This window comes from Trachemys scripta, chromosome 6, assembly GCF_013100865.1.
Source record: "Trachemys scripta elegans isolate TJP31775 chromosome 6, CAS_Tse_1.0, whole genome shotgun sequence".
Taxonomy (NCBI): domain Eukaryota; kingdom Metazoa; phylum Chordata; order Testudines; family Emydidae; genus Trachemys; species Trachemys scripta.
Genome location: NC_048303.1, coordinates 48,270,409 through 48,291,830, shown reverse-complemented (window position 1 = coordinate 48,291,830; position 21,422 = coordinate 48,270,409). Strand labels below are relative to the sequence as shown.

The 21,422-nt window shown below is 39.3% G+C and overlaps 1 protein-coding gene, 1 long non-coding RNA gene and 1 pseudogene across 4 annotated transcripts in view; 1 reads left to right on the top strand and 2 right to left on the bottom strand.

Moving 5' to 3' along the window:
* Nucleotides 1-17,777, bottom strand: part of ATG10 (autophagy related 10) — a 146,540-nt gene extending 128,763 nt beyond the window's left edge. The window contains exon 1 of the mRNA XM_034773538.1: nucleotides 17,598-17,777. Coding sequence (XP_034629429.1) covers nucleotides 17,598-17,762 — 165 coding nt within the window. The 5' untranslated portion in view covers nucleotides 17,763-17,777. The remainder of the gene's footprint in view (nucleotides 1-17,597) is intronic.
* Nucleotides 1-21,422, top strand: part of LOC117878882 — a 65,586-nt gene that overhangs the window by 10,817 nt on the left and 33,347 nt on the right. The window lies entirely within an intron of this gene.
* On the bottom strand, nucleotides 5,925-6,051 carry LOC117879685 (annotated as a pseudogene).

Genomic DNA, 21,422 nt, shown 5'->3' with positions numbered 1-21,422 from the left:
CATAGAGAAGTAATATTAGGATAATATTTATATATTTTATCTGTCTTTGATTTGATAAATGTTTGGTCCTTTTTGACTGAGAGAGCCTGGATACTTACAGAAACAGCTGAAAGCAAGAAGAAGCTATCAACATCCTCGTATATGAGACATCTTTGCACCTCTCCAAGCTTAGTTTGGGAACAGCTGCCCTATTCCATTTGATCAATCTGAAGAGAGAGTATGTCTAGAGATAAGAGCATGAGGTTTGGTGTCAGAAAATCTGTGATCTATTCCTGGCTCTGCCACTAACCTTGTAACCTTTGGCAAGTTACTTGCCCTTTTATTTTCCCATCTGCAAATTGAGGATGATGATATTTTAAGAGGTGTTGTGAGGATTAATTCTATAGTACTTATAAGGTCATTTCAGATTCTCAGATGAAAATGTTCATGTATAGAAAATCAAAATGTAATTATTATGAAAATACACCTTATTGTTTCATGTAAAAGAGAATCCAAGAGAGGATGATGAGATAATCAGATCACTGAAAGTGAAAGACTCTGAGACATGACATTAAAGAAGAAAAATTAATACCATCTCACTCAGTTCACAGAGCTCTTTTCTAGCAGGGAACGTTCATTTCCTTTATTATTTCTTTGCATATTGATATATGAGACAAGATACAAGCTGGTATAAAATGATTGGGAAAAGGAAATTGTAATAATACAATTTAAGGGCCAAATCTTGTAACCATTACTCCTGCAAGCAATCCTGCTGAACTCACTGAGACTACTCCTGTAAGTTAAGAATAAGACTTTCAGGATCTGTCCCTATATATATAAATGATACTTGTAACATTGGATAATGGTGTATTGTAGATATCACATGGTTTTATTATAATTGTCAGTTTTTTTAGGCTCAAGAAAAACTGTGCCCTAAGATTGATCATTTTTTTATGTATTAGACAGCCAAGGTCAGAACTAATCCATGTTGCCATCAAGTCCCTTGGCTGCTCCTCAGCTAATGTTCCTTCTGAAACTAATGTTCTTTTTCAGAGAATATTTAGTACTTCATGAGATGGAGTATCTACAACTCAATCCAGAAAAGGCTAAAGGGATGACATTTATAAAGCTCAAGTTGCCACAAATCTGATTTAACTATAACTGTACTGGGAATGATGTAAAGTCAGACATAAATGAGATATAACACTAAGAGAGTGGAAGTTATACTATCCTACATTTCATTTATTGAACTTTCTTAAATTTATCTGCTTGTTGGGATTACCATAGTATCATGGAAGTTTCAGTAGAAATATAATATAATCTATTTGGGATTTGCATTTATGACCCAGTCCAGTGTCAACTGCAGTCAAAGGATAGAACCCCCATTTCAGTAACATGGATTCAGCCCCTTAAAGTGAACTAAAATCCCTTTGTTTCACACTTTAATGATTGAATTTAATCTCCAGATTTGACCCAATAACTCTTCAAAGAACAATTGCATTTTCTGTGTAATATTTTGAATTACGACTTTGAAAGAGGAAACATTTTAAAATGCTCTTCTTTTATATTTTGACCTGTTTTCTTTTATGTTTCTTTGAGTTTCTCTGGCTAAACAACCAGAGTCCTCACAAATCTGACTTCTCATATACATGCATTTAGACATAGGCCACTTTTGAACTTTTAAAATTAAACACAAAAAACTTATTTCCCTTTTATTGTCATATCCTAATTGAATTCTGTCAAGATTAGCTGATGCAATTGCTCAGTTCTGTCCGCCACTTCTGTTTTCCAATGCTGCCAGCCATCAAAATTTTGGTGAAAAATAGCAATTTTCAAAAGCAATAAGCATATTACACCAATGAAGGCATGTGCAGATTTCAGTTTCTGTGATTTACACTACCAGGACTAAAACTATCAAGAAAACACAGATCACTCATTCACATATTTTTTCTTAATCATTACAGATAATTTTCTCTCTCAGCCACCATTTGCAGTCCAACATGATCTCATTTACTTCCAAATACCAGTAAAAAAAAACAAAAAACTATATATCATATTACTAACAGTGCAGTTTTTGAAATCCATACCAACCTTATATTAATCATCCAAATGTAATCATATAACCAGTACATATTGCTGGGGTGAAGGGTTCATGTTGGTTGTTCAAGATAAGTGTGGTGATACACATGTGAGTGGTGCGTGGTGGGAAGGAGATGATAGAGGTTGAAAAAGGGAACTGATGACTAGAGCATAGATGGGTGCTTATTTCTTTGCTTTTACAATTTGTGTTGGTTATGCAGAATGGAACCTTAACTCAAAATTAATAATTTTTTGTGTATGGGAATAATACCGATAGCAATTTAGAAAATATCTTGTGGGAGCACAGTGACTGGGTAATGAGGCTTGTAAGCGTTGTAATTACAGGTAATTATAAGGCCATACCTATACAGGTAAGAATGCATTAGCTAAAACATTAAAATACCCATTTAAGAAGCTCAATAATTCATTATGGGTTGTGTGGTTACATTGCAGCACATAAACTTCATGAGTGTGTTGGCACTCAATCTTTAATGTATGTGTATCCATATTATAACTGCAAATCCCTTTGTGCTTTATTATTTACATGCTGTCTTTTTAAGAAAGTGATAAGACAGGTTTATAACATCTAGGAATGTCAGCTTGTTCTATGCAGCCAAATACTAGTCCTCATTTCAGACATCAGTCCTCCCTAATCTTTAAAAAAATTTAAAAAAATCCCAACCTCCCTCCCTCATACACACACATACACACAACAACTCCTAAAACTTTATACAGAAATAGCCTAAGATGCTGTAGTAACTCTGTTGTTTGCTGTAGTGTTCTTACTCAGCCAGATAGTCCCCAAGGGAAAGTATGATGGAGCTTTGCATGTCAGAGTGGGAGCTCCACTGCCCTTTGAAACATGCAGCATACCCTCCCTCTCTGCCCATCCAGTTCTGCTAGCTATCCAGATGGATGGGAATGTAGTTTTTGTGAAAATGACACCTCTCCACTGGGAAATGTTTCCTTCCTAGCACTTCTGCCCTCCTTTCCAGACTGATTCCCAATGTTTGGTATCACAGTCACTCCCATGGCAAAGTTTCACACACATTATTAAAGGTATTGGGAGGAAGATGATTAGAAAGAAGAAAGCTTCTTGTTAAGCAGTCATAATGGGAAAGTAAATATATATGAGTACACCTCTACCTCGATATAACGCTGTCCTTGGGAGCCAGAAAATCTTACCGCGTTATAGGTGAAACCACGTTATATCGAACTCACCTTGATCCACCGGAGTGCGTAGCCCCGCCCCCCCGGAGCACTGTTTTACTGCATTATATCAGAATTCGTGTTATATCGGGTCGCGTTATATCGGGGTAAAGGTGTACTTGGTCGTTAGATAGGATGTTGATAATGAAAAACATTTCTTTAAAGTTTGTGTCAACAACAATAAATGCCATTCTTTAACAGATGGTGTCAGACAGAGACTGCAGACAGTCCTTTAGATCACAGGTTTTTGTTTGTTTGTTTGTTTGTTTTATTTTACATCCGTCCTATGCCAGTGTTGGCACACAGGACAGAAACCAGTCTCTTCTGTTCCTCTCTGTCATTTGCTCTGGGGTGTTGAGATCAACTGTTTTGCCCTCCCTGCTAAGGGTTCTTGTGCACCCACAGTTCCTCACACTAGTTGGCTTCCATTTGACAACCTCATGTGGTAGTCTGTGTGTTGGAATCCGGAGTACATATCCCATATGCATCTGGCACTTCCTTCTGATTCTGGTGGAAACAAGCTGCTGGTTGGTTTACTTCTGAGATCTCTTTATTGATGACGAAGTCTTTCCAACCAATGCCCAGAATCTTTCATCTTTTCAAAGGTATCTAGTTTTCTGTCTAATGTTTTAGTAGCTCCCCAGCTTTTGCAGCTGTATGTTAGCACTGAGATTAAATTTGATTTGAAAATTCTCAGTTTTAGTACTGTATATCTTTCTTGGCTTTCCATGCATTTTTGAGTTTAGTAAATGCTATGGATACCTTTCCTCTTCTTGATGTTACTTCCTTCTTGAGGTCACTGTTCACTAATATGGTGCTGCCCACATAGATGAATTGTTCTGTTGTCTTGATATTTTTGCCTTCTAATGTGATGTAGCTGATTGACGTGGATTTCAAGGATGTTTGTTTTAGCATAACTAATTTTGAGCCCCACCTGGCCTGATATTTTTGTCATGGTTTTTCAGGGGTGTCACTCAGTAGCACTGTATCAGCAACAAAGTCTATGTCTTCTAGACATTTGCCACCTTCCCATGCTATACCAGTGTTTGTGTTCTAACATAACACATTTGATCACAGTAATGCATAATCTTTCCTGTAAGTGTGTGCAGGACAAGTTCACACAAATGTGAGCTTGTTTGGTTTTTTAATTTGGTCTCATTTTCCTCAATTGAGTTTACTTCTCATTGGTGAGAAACAGTGTTCACCAACTACATTTATTATTGTAAGCAAATATATTCTATTTTACAATGATTTTTCATCTACTCTAGTATTTATAGTGCCTTTATTTAGAAAGCTGATTTTACTAAAGAGAGACACTGAAGGAAGTTGGAGCCTTGTGTTCTTAAACAATCACTACTGCTTAGCAAAATACTTCGTAATCTCAGCTGGTTTCAACTGTGACTGCCCTGAGTTAAGATTCTCCAAAGAAATTCCTTTTGAATAAAAAATATTCAGCCATAATTTACAATAAATATGTGTTGTTTTGAAATGCCTTACATTTACTCTTACAAACTTGAAAAACAGGGTCAAAGCTGGCTCTGTATTGACCAAACTAGTAGGGTCATATTGCTGTATTTAGCTACCCTATAGGAGTCATATTCAATTTATCAGTGTAAATACACTGTATCTTGCACACACCAGAATGTGATATTTCTAGGCACATTACTGATGCTAAGGTTGGCACTGGAAGTTTAAATACACAGGTTAAACAGCAGAGATTTGCTTTCCCTTACATTTACTGATCTTTTTCATATGTTTCTCATACAAGATATTCAGTATCATACTAGGAAAGTGACAAGAAAGAAATTCAGAACTTCTAATTAGTATCTAATGGAGTTGCCAGTTATTTTTAGTATGTAAAATGGTTGTCAAAGGTGTATGATGTGTCAGTAACTCAGTACAATAAGTACATATTATTATTCTGAACAATTAGTAGAATGGTGGGACATTTTAAAGCTTTCGTCACAAATTGAACATAGTTTTTTTGCACAATTGCTGAGTTATGTAACTAGAAGTTATATAGATATATATTTTAAAAGCCATTTTACATTGAATATGAAAACACTGTAACTACCTGACCAAAAATAGCCCACTGCAAAATTAACCTCATAAACTTTGCATTATTACCTATACATTAGTGCTAATTTGCATTAAAACGTTCTCGTTATAGAGCTGTAGTAGCCATTCCACAATTAAAGTTACAATTAGCGTCCCACTATAGGCTTGATTTTTAAACCTCCACTTTCACCTGCCCCAATTGTTTCTCTAATAAGAAATCAATCTTAAAATTTTGCATCCAACATCTCCTCCAATGGTAGAGTTTTTATGGGAAATTTGTTAAAAGTCATAAAAGTAGTTCTAAAGTTATGGCATTTTGAAAATGTGCTTATCTTTTTTTGAAATATTTCTTTGGCTCAATATATCTCCAGAATGGCTTTGCTTAGATATACCAGATGTGTTTGTAGTGTTGGCCTGAATAAGGAGAAATGTCTTAGTATTTTAGGAGGGGCAATTGATGGGTTAATAAGGTATAATAGTTCTTACTATGTGTACCTTTTATTTTTATTATTTCTTTGGATTTATAAAAGAGGGATTTATCCAAGACTCTAGGTGACACAGCCACAAATTAAATGGTTGTCTATAAAGCAATATTTAAATGATCAGTATTATCATCATTTATACATATTGTGCACACAAAAAATACATTTTAAGAACATTTTCAACTAGCAATTATCACGCCTCGGATTAACCTCATTGGCTATGATACTGCCACTGCACAAAGATTGCAAAGATTGCAAAGTCAAACACTCAAAAGCTAGGAAATGATAGAATTGAAGTTGCCTGTGAAACCTTAATTCAGCTCCTTTGTGCGTATACATTATAATACAGTTCTAATGCCATATTTTTTCCACAGCACCCTTGCATCATTCAGTGCAGTGGATGGACAGTGCTCATTTAATGAGCAGCTATTCAGTATTTTGGTTTAATCTCATTGTTCGGTGTGGCCCTGTGCCTTATTTACTGCACACTATTCAAACCCTGCCCTGAAGACTAAATTTTTAATTTCCGCAGGGGCTATTCTACGGCACTCATGTCTGTAGTATTAGTTTTTCACAAACATTAAACAATTTATCTTCACAGCACTTCTGTGGGGTGAGGAGGTGCTAGTATCCTCATTTTATAGATGGCAAACTGAGGCACAGAGAGATTAAGGTAAAAAGTGTCCACTAATTTTAAGTAACCAATTAATGATGCTCATTTTTTAGAGTATGAAGCATTATATAGCACTTTGTATGTTTAAAGCAGCCTCTATTGACTTCAGCTGCAGCTGTGAGTACTCAGCATTTTTGTAAATCAAACTTCAAAGTATCGGGTAGGGCACCCAGAAAATGAGAAATACATAGTGACCAGTTGTGAAAAGGCTGATTAAGTGGCTTGACTAGCATCACATAGGAATTCTGGGGCAGAGGCAGGGATAGAATATAATTCCCCAGGACAGCATTCAACTGCCTCGCCACTCTTGTAATCTCCTGTCTCATACACCATATACCTTCCAACTTCTGCAACAAATAAATCAAGGGTCCAACAAACAAGAGCCTGCTTTACTACGCAGCCCTCATTCATCCCAGAGCAGGTTCATTCTACACACTGAATGAGGCAGGGTGCTTGTAAAATAATTACTGTACTATTTATAGACTGTATTATAGTGCATATACACAAAGGGGGTATAAGATAGTTGCACTGGCAAACTTAACTTTGGCATCTCCTAACTTTTGAGAGCTTGGCATTGCAATCTTAATAACGTTCAATTAAATTGAGCTTTTTAGTGTGTAATTTCCTGAGTTTTCAAAAAGCATCCTGAAAAAAAACAGAAATTCCATCATGTGGCATCATACTGATACCTACATGCTTCTTCAATTGTCTGGGAACCTTTAGATACACCACACAGGCCTCTGCTCCTTGATCTAACAGAGTGACTGATAGCAGTAGTAGGCTGTCATCCTCTCTGTGGACCAGCACTACAAGGGAATGGGGACACTTTCACAGATATTTGCTGATAGCAAGGGAAATGGTACGTTTCAGGAATCTTGGGTACCATTCCAGGCTCTGGATGAGAGTGTTGCTCTAGTGGGCACAGACTCTTTTGCCCATTCCCCACAAGCATGACCCCTTCTGCTCTGTCCCCTCCAACCTGTTCCCCCCCCCCATCCTCCAGTCACCCAGGCCTGATCTACGGGGGCGAGGGGGGCAAATCAATCTAAGTTACGCAACTTCAGCTATGTGAATAATGTAGCTGAAGTCAACATACACCACTACCTCGATATAACACGAATTCGGATATAACGCGGTAAAGCAGTGCTCTGGGGGAGGGGCGGGGCTGCACACTCCAGTGGATCAAAGCAAGTTCAATATAATGGGGTTTCACCTATAACACGGTAAGATTTTTTCGCTCCCGAGGACAGCGTTATATCGAAGTAGATGTGTACTTAGATCTATTCACCGCAGTATCTTCACTGCAGTGAATCGACTGCTACCACTCTCCCATTGACTCTGCCTGCGCCTCTTGCAGCGGCGGAGTACAGGAGTCGACAGGAGAGCGCTCGGGGGTCAATTTATTGCATCTAGACTAGACCCCTGCTGGATCGATCACTGCCCACCGATTCAGCGGGTAGTATAGACATACCCCCATTCATATTGCCTGTCCCCACTGGGTCCCAGTCCAAATCTCCCTCCCCATGCTTCTTTTTCCATATCATTGCCTCTCCCCCAGCTCTTTGTTCCATTCTCTTTGCTCAGATAGTCCTGGTTGTCCCCCCACATCTTGGCTCCTCATCAGATCTGTCTTCTCTCACCATTCCCTCTGGCCCAGCTGGTTCTCAGTCCCAGTCTCCTTCCGCAGCCAATCCTGTGTGCTCATCCAATCTAATCTGTCCCCCACCTATTGGCTTTCTCTGCCTACCTCCCAGTCTCAGTCACCACTCCTAGATCCCAGTTCCAGTTTTCCCCCACACTCCAAGTCCCTGTCTGTTTCCCTCTCACCATCACTCCCACCTCCAGACCAAGTCTCTGCCTCCTCCCCAGGCTCCTTGTCTCAATCTATTCCCTTAACCCCCCTTTCTCTCTCTACTGCAGATCCAGCCCATGTCCCCTCTTCATTCAAATTGGGTAGCTTCCTCCTCCTCCAGGCTTCTTGGGCCCAGTAGTGGGGCTCACTGAGAACTCTAGGGATAAATCCTTGTTCTCAGTTCAAGTGCCTGGACCTAGACCCAGTGCAGCCCAGAGCTGCAACTGTAGATACAGTCCTGCTCAGTTCTGGAATAGAGCATGCCAAATGCAGATGGAATCTTCATGGAATTTTATTGCTAAAATCTAAGATATCTAAAGATAGGCTCTGTACTGAGAATGTGCAAACTGAAGTTTTTAAAAAAGCTTATACCTTGATCAAATTTAGTCAGATTTTTACAGGGATGGAAAAAGGTACACCACTGACACAAAGGCTAGCCCCTGCCAAGTTTCAAGTCTCTCCTCCTCCAAAGCAGAGAAGTGCTAGAGATTTTCCAAGAAAAGGCTGACAAATTTTTAACATGAGCAAAACAACATATTTTTCCCTAGCATCTTTTTCAGAAACAGCTGAACCATTTCGGCTGAAGTCTTCCAAAAAATTCAGACATGCAGCATGAAAAAGTTCAGCCCAAATAATTAAAGTTTGGCAAAGTTAAAAGCAACTGGAACAGGTCTTATAATGGGAGATATCCTGCAAACTTAATAGTAGGCATCCCTACCAACCCCCTCCCCTCCAATAATATATATTTATAAATGTAATTATTTCTAAAATAAATGGATCTTTTCCCATCTTCAGAGTTATCTGCAGGCATGAACCAAATTTAAAGTGATGGGCATGGACTAGGGGGAAGGATACAAGGGAAGGAATAGGGATGAAGAACAGAGATGGGGAGATACGGAGTGGGATGTAGGGGCATGGGTTGGGGTAGAAAGCTGAGGACACATATTAGGATCGTTTCTGACAGACTAAAGAATTTGCTGTCATGGTGGGAGAATCAGTTTGGAAGGAGTCTTCAGAAAGAAGCAAAGATGGAGAGTTTGCCTAGTGTCTCTTTTGTTCTTCATTCCTCCACACACCATATTATGAATCATGTGAATATGAAGTGAATTCTGGACCCATTTCCTCCTTTCTGGGCTTCTCTAGTATTGCTGCCATCTTGGACAGGCAGGAGGAGGCTTCCTAATGTCTTATCAATAGGGCCCTCCCATCTGAGGAAAGCTGCAGTAGCTCCAGTTGCTCCTCCTCCTTTTTTTGTCCCATATTTTTAAAGAAGCTGTTCTTCTACCTTTTCCTTTCCTTATTAAAATGAACCAGTGGTTCAAACTTTCTGTTTCTCCAAATTCCTCATGCGCTCTTGTTTAAAAAAAGCCAATAGCAGCACTTAGGTTGTTCTGTTCTTCCCGCTCAAACGGCTTCCTAACCCCATTCAGATTGTTTTCCCAGCCAAATATTATGCTTATCCTGAACGAGTGGGTGAGCTGTTTTTTCAAGCCCTGACTATATAAGCTTTCATCTTCATATTATTCCACCTGATTTACACTACCCTCATACATCCTTAAAATTTGCGGAAACATATGTTGTTATAACCATTTACCTATCTACATACTAATATGTGATAGCTCTCTTCAGCTAAAAATCCCATTTCTTATTCAAGGGATACTTTTTCAATATAATTCTAACACAGACCACAACATTACTCATCACAGAAAAAAAAACACATATGGCAGTTGTGACACGATATAGTTAAAAATACAAACTTGCTAGTGTAAATACACTTACCTAAACCTACAACACCATATAATCAACACATTTCATAACACCAAACAGATCAAGCATTCCAATTCAGTTCATATAAAATGTTTTTTTACTCCACCAACACATCACTTTATGAGAGAACATACAGAACTCTGACATGAATTAATGAACCCTGGAGCTATTCTTCTTTTGAAATCTTTATTACAAATTTCACAATACATAAAACCAGGATGCATCTTACTACCTTTACAGAACAAAACAACGGGCTGAAATTAAGGTTGGGTGTGTGGTGTAAGTTGGGTGGAGAGACAGTGATGAATGCTTATGTGGCTGTGGGGAACTGGTTAGATCATGTAACTATTCATTTCCAGATATTCTAATATTTGGGTATTGTAAAATGTCTAGAATTTTGGTAAAGAAAGCATAATATTGGTTTTGGGTGTCAGCTGAACTCCAATGAAACATACCTTCAACTTCAACCCTTTAAACAATGCTTTTTGTTTGATTTATCCTCTCTCATTGTTAACTGAAACACTTTTAATTTGTAGATACATTTATTATACAATGTGAGAGCAGTATATGACCAATTGTCTGAATACATCATAATACTCCCAATATCCTAGGGTCTGGGAGCACTCTTCATCCCTGGAGTATTTCTGTGTAACAACAATTAAAGTCTTACCCAAGTCCCTAAAGAGAAGCATTTTGTGTTGCTTTAGAGCAGTCTTCTCCAACTTAGTCCAGGGGGAGCCATGTTCACTCCTCCTCTGACAGAGAATGTTTCCAATGATGCAGCACTGCTATAGATCGACTGTAAGTGTCTCAGTTGTACAGTCCAGGGGCCTAGTATTAAAGAACATTCAGGTCTGTTACTCCTATGGACAGCTCTGTAGCACCTGGAATGATCTGGTTTCACAGCAGTCCAGAAGAGTGTGGTGAACTCATTTTAATGAATTCCTTTTCCTTTGATGAGCTCTGTCCAGATCCTGGCCCTCCTGCTACAAGGGGAAACCCTTCTTTTAGGATATGATTAGCACTTCTCAGGCACAGAGCATGTCCAGGCCAGAGAGCCAGGTTCTGCACTTATAGAGCAGCAGAGTTAAGATTTGGCCATACATGCTTACAGTGTAGTCATGGACCCAAATATAATATTTCATAGTCATCCTTAGCGATCTACAGTCTTGAGTAACCAAGAACTTTCAGAAACAGTTGCCTGCACTCAATAATGGTTGACAGAGACTCTCATGGAAAATGCTACTAAGTATTTTTCTGATTTGTTACATATTGATTGTTGTTCAATATTGAAGTATTTTAAATGGTCAGAAAAGTTATTTTGTACACAGTGCACCTTGGTACTGCCCATATTTACTTCTCGTGTGTCTTGTTATTTATTTAGTTGATTGACAAAATCAAGTTTAATACTACTGTGAGTGTTGAAGACCTAATGCTAATGGGAGGAGTTAGGCAGGGGCAGGAATTGAGGTTAGGACAAGCTGGGACTTTATTGGTCTTGTATCATCATGAACAAAATGCTCAACTTGTTTCTGATTCCAGACTTTCTAATGGTGATGATGTACCTGGCTAAAAAGCCCATTCTATAGCAGGATTTTCACACATAGGGTTGAGCTTGTACTACTGGCAGTTAGCACAATCTTGTTTAGAGCAGTATCATTAATGGACTATAAATATAGAACTCTAATAATTTCTACAGTGTCAATTTTCTGACCACATTCACACTTTAAAGAGCCACTGAAACATTAAACCTACCACTCAGCTGCTTATTTTCTCTTCTTGTGTATATTCATTAAGCAAGCCACATACTAAGTGGTCATTTGGAGCATTATCTACAAAATTCCATAATTTACTATGAGCCAAAACATTTATAAGTTCTGCTATAAAAAAGAAACATTTTAAACTTCCTTTAGATCACTGAGGTAATATTTAAAATGCTCTGCATGATTAATGAACAATAGAATGTAGGAATAAAGAACTGAATTAGTCCAAGTACTCCCAAATACAGTAACTGTGAGTTACCAAAGCTTTCTTTAGTATTTTTTTCCTTATAGGTGAAGGAATCTCTGTAGGAATTAAAAAATACTATGCTAATATGCAGTTTTTTTAAAGAGAAAATACATCTTGAATATTAGATATATTTCTAATTCATTTAAATTATAATTCTTAACAAGAGTTTGCAAATCTGTATATGTTTGCAATCTTTCTTGTCTATTTTTAGCGTTATACACATTTAACTAAACATAAATACAGAAGCTTATCACACTTTCAGTATAGCATATTTTCATTAGTTGTACTGCTAAACATGTAAAAACATGTTACAGGTTACAAAACAGCAATAGATTTCAACCGCAGGCAAAGTAATCTCAGATTAAAACTGGCATCAACACTACACAACTGACTCTTCTACAAAGCAGCACTCAGATGATTAGTAGCAGCAGCAAAGAAGGAAAAATAAAGTGGGAGAGAAGATTTTAGAAAAACATCTACATTATTAGTCTCTTTGGCCTTGGCTACACTTGGGGATTCGCAGCAGTGCTGTGAAGCACGAGTGTAGTCGTGCCGCCAGCGCTGCGAGAGCTCTCTCGCAGCGCTGCAAGTACTCAACCTCTCCGAGGGGAATAGCTTGCAGCGTTGCGAGCAAGCGTGCAGTGCTGTAGGCGCTGATTACACTGGCGCTTTACAGCGCTGTGTTCGGGGGGGGTGCGTTTTCACACCCCTGAGCGCAGCAAGTTGCAGCGCTATACAGCGCCAGTGTAGCCAAGGCCTTTGTACCATGGAAGATCCGGATTTCTACGATCCTTCCACTTTATTCTTCTCGCTCTTTATAAGACCAATGCTGCACCACTGAAGTCAATGTGAGTTTTGCCATTGATATCAATGGGAGCAGGACTGGACTCCAGGAGGAGTACTGCCTATTTTAGACTGAAATTTACTGCTATTCCACATGAACTTAATACTACCGCTTTTTACAAATGTAAATTATTACACTTTGATAAACCCCATATATGTAAAAAACAAGAGAAAATATTACAGCTACAGTTTGGATAAACAAAATAAAAAAATACTGTGAGAGATATGGAATAGATCACAGCCCCCAGATTTAACAGTCATAAAACTAGCTTGTGCTATACCATTAAAGTATATGAATTTCCTGTCAATTCTGGGAACTGTGGATATTACCCATCTGATGCAGATATTTTGCTTAAGGTATAAAATAAAAATCACTATTTGAAAAGTCTTCTTAAATATGCAATTAACATGTGATTTAAAAATATCTTATTTTGAATGAGATGGCAAAATCCCAAGAAACAAACTAAGATTTTAAAAAAAAATAAAATGTACTTTACAGTGTATTCTAAACATCCAAGTTACAGACCTATTCCCATAAACCTATGTACATGGAAGTCAGGTCAATCTCAAATGGGTTTCCATGTTATACCAGCAGGATCTTATTAAGAAGGATAAGACAAAGATGCCTCATTTATTGTAAATATAATGGTAAAGCAAAAGATAAAAGTAAACAACGTTGTTTTGCCTACTTATTCCTATCACTACTTATTCCTTATACACACACACATATATATATATATATAGAAATTAATTCACACAATCATTCATTTAAGTTCTGTATAGGTGTTATAGTTCCTGCCTAGAAGTTGCACATGCCAAGTTACTGGCCAGGTATCTTGGTCACGAGGATCGAGCCGAGTCTGTGTCAGGTGCACCTGACGCTCCTGGAAGTTGGCAGCAGAACCAGAGACTCAAAGTCATCAATCTTGAGAGTCCATTCTTATAGGTTTCAGAGTAGCAGCCATGTTAGTCTGTATCCACAAAAAGAAGAACAGGAGTACTTGTGGCACCTTAGAGACTAACAAATTTATTAGAGCATAAGGCTCCAAACTGTCCAAAGTTTGTGTTTCTCATCCTTCCAGGTGATGGGATGGCTCCCAGTTTACCCTGGGGGGGGGGGGTTGTATGGTCATCCATTTGACACATTCTTCGGCCGATGGATACTCCCTTTCTAGGCTGGCACCTCCCTAACCGTTCATGTATATCAAACATTCATCAGCATACATTCCATATCTTAACCATATTTTAATTTACTGTCTCCACCACTTTCAGGGTGTGTGCTAATTCATTTGAGACTCCCGGCCCTTTAATCATAGAGGGTGGGGGTCTGTCCTAGGAGCCCTTGCTATTACAATGAAGTGAAAGTCACTTAACAGCTTATAGTGTTTGTTTATATTGTATCAATTACTTCAAGAACAAAGTCAATTAACTTGTTTGTAAGTTTTACATAGTAATAAAGTATCTTTCACAGGATAGATACAATCAATGGTTTCTACAAACAGTAGCTTACAAGTTTTAACAGAAGACCCAAGAGATTTTTGTACTTGGTGAAACTGTTGGATTTTAAAGTGTGGGGGACAAATTATGAGGGGGTCACTGTCACTTGGGGGAATCACTGTTAGTACCTTCTTTAATATCCCTACATCCATGTGTGGAAGATGTGCTGGTTTGGCTCTATGCTTACAAAGACATATAATGTTGGCATTTTTAAAATAATGTTTTGTTACTTAACTCACAAAATAACTGAATCCAAATGAACACAGAGTTCAGAGAGTTCACATATTTTAAGAAATTCCATTTAAGGAGTGGGCAATTAAAACTGGAGAAAAGATGCAACCCAAATATGCACAGACATTGATTATTCTTCTGATTCATTCAACAATTTTTACAGCCTTGAATATTAAGCACTTTTTCATCCTCGTATAATGTGCGCTGGGATCACACAAAAACTGCTCAAAATGACTAGGCCATACACTTTTGAAAATTTACTTAGTCATGTCTCTTTCTCCATCCCAGACGTGCCCCACAACTGTTACTTGGCTTGTTCAGATAGCATGTCAGGTAAAGTTTTAATACAAAAAATCTTACCCACAAAATTCAACAGTATTAAATAAGAAAGAGATTCAAGGAAATAGGTTAGTGTGTTCATCTTGAACACCACAATGGTATTTTCCAGAAACTTCCAGGGTGAAATGTATTTGACAATAAGATGTTCCTTCCACAGCAAAGGCAGGTATATTTCTTTGATTCCTCTTTAGGCAACACCAGTCACTTAGAAATATTTATGCATGAGTTCTAGGCACCTTAACAGCAATTAAATTTACAATCAATTAAAATTTATGTCTTTAAATTTATAAAAATTTCTATACGAACCCATCCTATGCTCTGGGCACCTATCCCATAAATGTAAAACACACATAATATAATACAAAAATACTTCCCAGAAATAAAAACGCTCCTAACCCTCAAGCAACCTCCTTTTCAACAGCCTGCGAAAAACTTATGTATACAGATTACATAGTGTCTTCCAAATCACAACAACAACAACATTCTTTATATAAAGTGGGAGAGGGGGAAAGTATTCCCATTTAGTCTACAGAATGGGAAATTGTCCTTTGTTACTGAAAGACAAATACTGCTTGATCAACTTTATCTAGTATGTTTGGGTATTTTTTGTTTATGTTTGGTTTAGTACATACAGTATATGAAAAAGTTCCATTTTAAAAGTTGGTCAGGGACAGTGGCTTGCTGTCTACTGCACAATAAGTAAATCTGATTGTCTCTCTCAGTCCTTATAGAATGATAGAAATGCAGGGCTGGAAGGGACCTTGAGAAGTCATCTAGTCCATCACTCCATGCTGAGGCAGGATTGACTATACCTGACAGATATTTGTCTCATAAACTGGTTGCCCTCAGACATCCCTCATAAGTAGGCCTACCAGAATTCATTTCTTATAATTTTGATGGGTAATATCAATTTTTATAAATTTAAATATTCAGTTGTGGGAAATTATGGGGGGGTCAGAATAATTATTTAAAGACAGTCAACGTTGAGATTCAAAGTTTCATAACTGTTAAAACACAAATTGTCAGCATGTGTCAAAATATTCAAAATAAATATCCTTAAATCAAACTCAAATAAGTCCTCAAGCAGCATTTTCCTTATTTTATCTATCTGTAAATTTATCAATGGAAATATTTGTCATCCCTTTATATGTATGCCAAAATTGACATTTACTGAAAGTTACTGATAGAAATCTCATCTTTTGAGCCTACTCAAAATACTCCTCCTCAGCCTTCCTTCCCCAACACACACAAACATGTTCATTTTAATATTCAGCTTTTCCTCCTAGTTCCTTTCTCCTTTTTTAGGGCTGATGGGCGGGTTGCACCATTGTAATTTGGCACTGATAGATTTCTGTTAAATGTTAGTAGAATTTAGTATGGCATGTTTGGGGCACCAATCTATCAAGGGTGATATGGGTGTTGTGCAGAGAATTCTGTAATCTTCTTTAAGGGTCTCATTCCTGAAGGTGTTCAGCACTCAGTCAATGAGACTACTTGGTTCTCCAAAGGTAAACATATGCTTTAAGTGCTTTCTTAGATTGGAGCAGAATCCTCAGGACCTCACAGGATCAAACACTTATCTTCAGAACAGATTCTCTCTCTATATATATATGGCTATAGATATAGACTTTCTATGTAGTTACAAATGACTACTATTAAAAATAACTAAATAAAAAGTTAAATGGGGGAGGAGAAAAAACAGTTGCTAATAGTTTTACAATGTCATAGTTTTGGACCAATTGGATGTTTCATTTTGTTCCCTCCTTAACCCCTTCATGTCATGACTTCATGCATGCCCAGGGTCATGGCTTTGCAAAGCAGGCCCATTATTTTCAAGTAGATTGCACTACAGCTCAGGACTGGGCATGCACAGCAATCATTCTTAGGAATGCAAAGTGTTAAATCTTCCTTTTAAAAAGCCTTGGGGGAACTCCAAGAGCATCAAGCCAGTAAAAAAACTAAAAATTATGTAGCAGCAATTTGCAGCAAACCTGTTCCTATATCAGATTAGGACAGTGACTCAGTGGAAGTTTTTATACTGCATAGCTAATCAAGGTGGCAGAGTAACTGCTCGTTCATAGTAAAAATAATAATAATCTCCACTCCCAAATATTTGTGTTCATTTTCAAGAAGCAGGAAAGGCTGTTTTCGACCCCTCTCTCTTTGTTCAAAGGTGGCCAGAGAGAGCAAATGCTTTGCAAGCAAATGTCTGTGTATGAATAACATCCCTGACTTTGCCATGCCACTGTTTCCATGTAACCTCTGTTCCACTCTAAAAAGCAAAGGCTGCTTGCCACTTTCCATGCATGCATATATATATATATATATATATATATATATATAAAAACCCCACATCAAACTGTTGGACAAAAACTGCAAGTAAATCTATGGGTTCTTCTTGTCCCCCCTCAGCTTGCTCAGACCGAGCTGCTGAGGACAATCTAATGCGCCATTGCTAACAAGTTGATGCACACACACACACACACACACACCCCTTCTCTGTGCATGAAAGAGACAGGGCATGGCGAGTGGTTGCTGCTGTTTTAATAGAGAAAATGCTGGCGGAAGGTGAACGTACCGCGCACAGGGTAAGTTTGATGTTGACAAACTTCTTGTGGCAGCGAGACTGTGTCAGCACAACTTCCAGGAGAACGAGAGAGCGGCTCTTGCAGGGACGGCGGGAGGCGGCCCCGGGGACGGAACAGCAAATGCTAGTCAGCCCGAGCAGTTTCAAGCCGCCCATGCTGGGGAATTACTGTAGTCTAGCTACGGCTCTTAGCACTGGCGCTGGATGTGTGTGTGCGCGTTGGGGGGCGGGGGGGAGGCTGCAGGCAAGGGAGCCGAGTGAGGAGCTTTCAAGTTACTTTGCTCCATCCTGCCTGCGCACAGCAGAGGCAGGCAGGCTGCGTGTGAAGTGCGAGCAGCGCCTCCCCTGCTGCGTTGGGCTGCGGCCCCTTGGGTCACCCAACTTCTCCGCGCCCGAAAACTCCCTCTTTGTTTCCGAATGGGACTCTCCAAAAATGTAGTCTCGGGCAGACTGACAGCCGGGGTCAAGAAACAGCTGTTGGAGTTAATGTTTCTTCCTCCCACTTCGTCTGATGGCTGTGCCCTGCCAAGACAAAGTGAGAGAGCGCACTGCTACCTTCCTCAGACAGCCTGGCTGCTAGCAACAAGAGATTGCTTTGCTTCAGCACACACAATCTGATCCAAAAGGCAACAGCAGCCTGGATCGTGCCTTTCGTTTGCTGATATGAGTTTACAGGATTTGTGCATGGGGTGGGAGGGAATGGGGCAGGGACACATGCAGGAAATTGTTCAAATTATTTTGTATCTTTTTTTTCCACCTCCAACAATCTGACAGGCACAGGAGAAATTGCATTTGTTTGCAAGGGCTGATTCACACTGCAGATCATTATCCAAAGAAGGCTGCCAAAAAGTCAGCTTGTTTTTTAGCGACTGGCCTGCCCAAGCTGCAAAGTTCACATCCAAATCCTGATCCAAACTACACCAAACTTTGGGGATGCTCAGATCCAGGCTTTTGGATTGGCTCTTCTCCAATTGCCATTCTCTGACCCCAGCCTGAGCTACTGATATTCCATGCTACTCTCTACAGCTCAGGCCACTTCTTGCCATTCCCAGCCATGCTCTCTGCAGGCTGCTCTTTCCAGGTGGGGCAAACCCACTCCTCATACTGCTCTCTGTGGCTCAGGCCATCCATTCCATCTCTATCTTAATCTAACTCTTCCCATCGCTCTCAAGGCCAGGCCTCTTGTTGCACTGGACAGGTATCATTAACTGCCATGTCTTGACGTATCAGTCCTCATCCTCAAAGGAAACCTGCACACCACTTTCAAAAGATGAGCCTGGGAGCTTAAATTCATAACTTTACTAGACACTAAAAATCATAGACTGAATAGAGACACTGGATTTATGGCTTATTACAACAATCTATAACCCACTAACAACCCACCCCACTCCCAGCTGCTTCTCCCCCTTTCCGCTCTATGACTGGAGGAGTGTTAATCGGCCACTTCACCTTGAATGGTTCCTTAAAATATGTGTTAACTATTGATGCTTAACAATCTGTTCCATTTTGTATTTAGCTATGACACTCTGAGGGCTTGTCTACACTGGCACTTTATAGCGCTGCAACTTTCTCACTCGGGGTGAAAAACACCCCACTGAGCGCACTCACCCCACTGAGTTTAAGCACTGTAAAGCACCAGTGTAGACAATGCACCAGGACTGGGAGCAGCGCTCCCAGCGCTAGTAGCTATGCCCCTCGTGGAGGTGGGGTTTTTAGAGTGCTGGGAGAGCTCTCTCCCAGTGCTCTGCTGCAACTACACAAGCCACGTTAAAGTGCTGCCGCAGCAGCGCTTTAACCTTGCCAGTGTAGACTAGCCCGTAGTACATTTCTCAGACCTGAAGAAGAGCCCTGTGTATGGCTTTGTCTACAATGGAACTTCATCGGCAAAACTTCTGTCATTCAGGGGGGTGTTAAAAAAACATGAGAAAAGTTTTACCAACGAAAAGCACCAGTGCCATTCATTGGGGGTGGAAGTTTTTTGTTGGCAGGAGACCTCTTTTCTGACAAACAGCAGCTACACTGTATGCCTTTTAGTGGCATGGCTGTAGCGGCACAGCTGTGTCACTACACAAAGCCTCTGTTGGAAAGTTTGTCTCTCACCAACAAAAGAAATCACCTCAGCCACCTTGTCTCTCACTTCATCATCACATCAGTGGGGACATACTGTCCTGACATGTCACTATGTTGCGATACAACTTTATCATGTGATTTTGCATTGATCCTTGCATTTATGTATCTAGAATATTTACTCACTCATCGCTGTGAAGAATGGCATAGAAATGCCTGTGGTTAAATAAAATAAATACATCATGGATAATGTTGATGCAAGCATAGCTTTGCAACAGCCTCAGTAAAATCAGAGCTCTCCAGTAAACCGTACTGCCTCCCTGCAAGCTGAACTATTTCACTTCTTCCCTAGAAAAAAGAACGAGGAGTACTTGTGGCACCTTAGAGACTAACACATTTATTTGGGCATAAGCTTTTGTGGGCTAAAACCCACTTCATCGGATGCATGCAGTGGAAAATACAGTAGGAAGATATATATACACAGAGAACATGAAAACACAGAGAACATTGTGATATATACCATCATGTGCCAGCAATACCCCTCTGCCATGTACATTGGCCAAACTGGACAGTCTCTATGCAAAAGAATAAATGGACACAAATCAGACGTCAAGAATTATAACATTCAAAAACCAGTTGGAGAACACTTCAACCTCCCTGGTCACTCAATTACAGACCTAAAAGTCTCAATTCTCCAACAAAAAAACTTCAAAAACAGACTCCAACGAGAAACTGCAGAATTGGAATTAATTTGAAAACTGGACACCATTAAATTAGGCCTGAATAAAGACTGGGAGGGGATGGGTCATTACACAAAGTAAAAACTATTTCCCCATGCTAATTTTCCCCCTACTGTTACTGACACCTTCTTGTCAACAGTTTGAAATGGGCCATCCTGATTATCACTACAAAAGTTTTTTCTCCTGCTGATAATAGCCCACCTTAATTGATTAGTTGTTAGAGTAGGTATGGCAACACCCATTTTTTCATGTTCTCTGTGTATATATATCTTCCTAATGTATTTTCCACTGCATGCATCCGATGAAGTGGGTTTTAGCCCACAAAAGCTTATGCCCAAATAAATTTGTTAGTCTCTAAGGTGCCACAAGTACTCCTCGTTCTTTTTGCTGATACAGACTAACACAGCTGCTACTCTGAAACTTCTTCCCTAGTTCCCTCTCAAGGACAGCATCCCACCCAACAAGTACGTTCTTACATTTTGTGTACTCTGCTCTGCTGTCCTTTCCAAACTGGTCTACTCCACTCTTTCATGTATTTTCTGCACATGTCACATCTTCACCATTCACTGCTAATTAATACCTGATTTTTGCTAGCAAAAAATATATCACTTTGATTAGCTACACCCACCCACACAAATCAGAACTAACTCTTGTGCTTTTGAAGGCTATAGGAGGTGAAATCCTGACCCCTTTGAAGTCTATGGCAAAACTCCCATTGACTTCAGTTGGTCAGGATTTCTTTCACCTATGGTACCCCAGAAGTGCATTTAACTTCTGTTCCTGAACGTTCATCTCCAATTAGCCTAACTACCTTCCTATTAAGTTTCATGACTCTGAAGTGCCTATGGCTTTTAATATTTGCACTACCTCTGTAGATGTCCTCTCAGCCAGTCTTTGCTTTTATATGATCTGCAATCTCAGAATGACTAACACCATTATTCCAGCTATCTGGAGACTTCTTATTTCAAATACTCTAGTTGTAATTCATATGTATTGGCTTTTTGAGTCT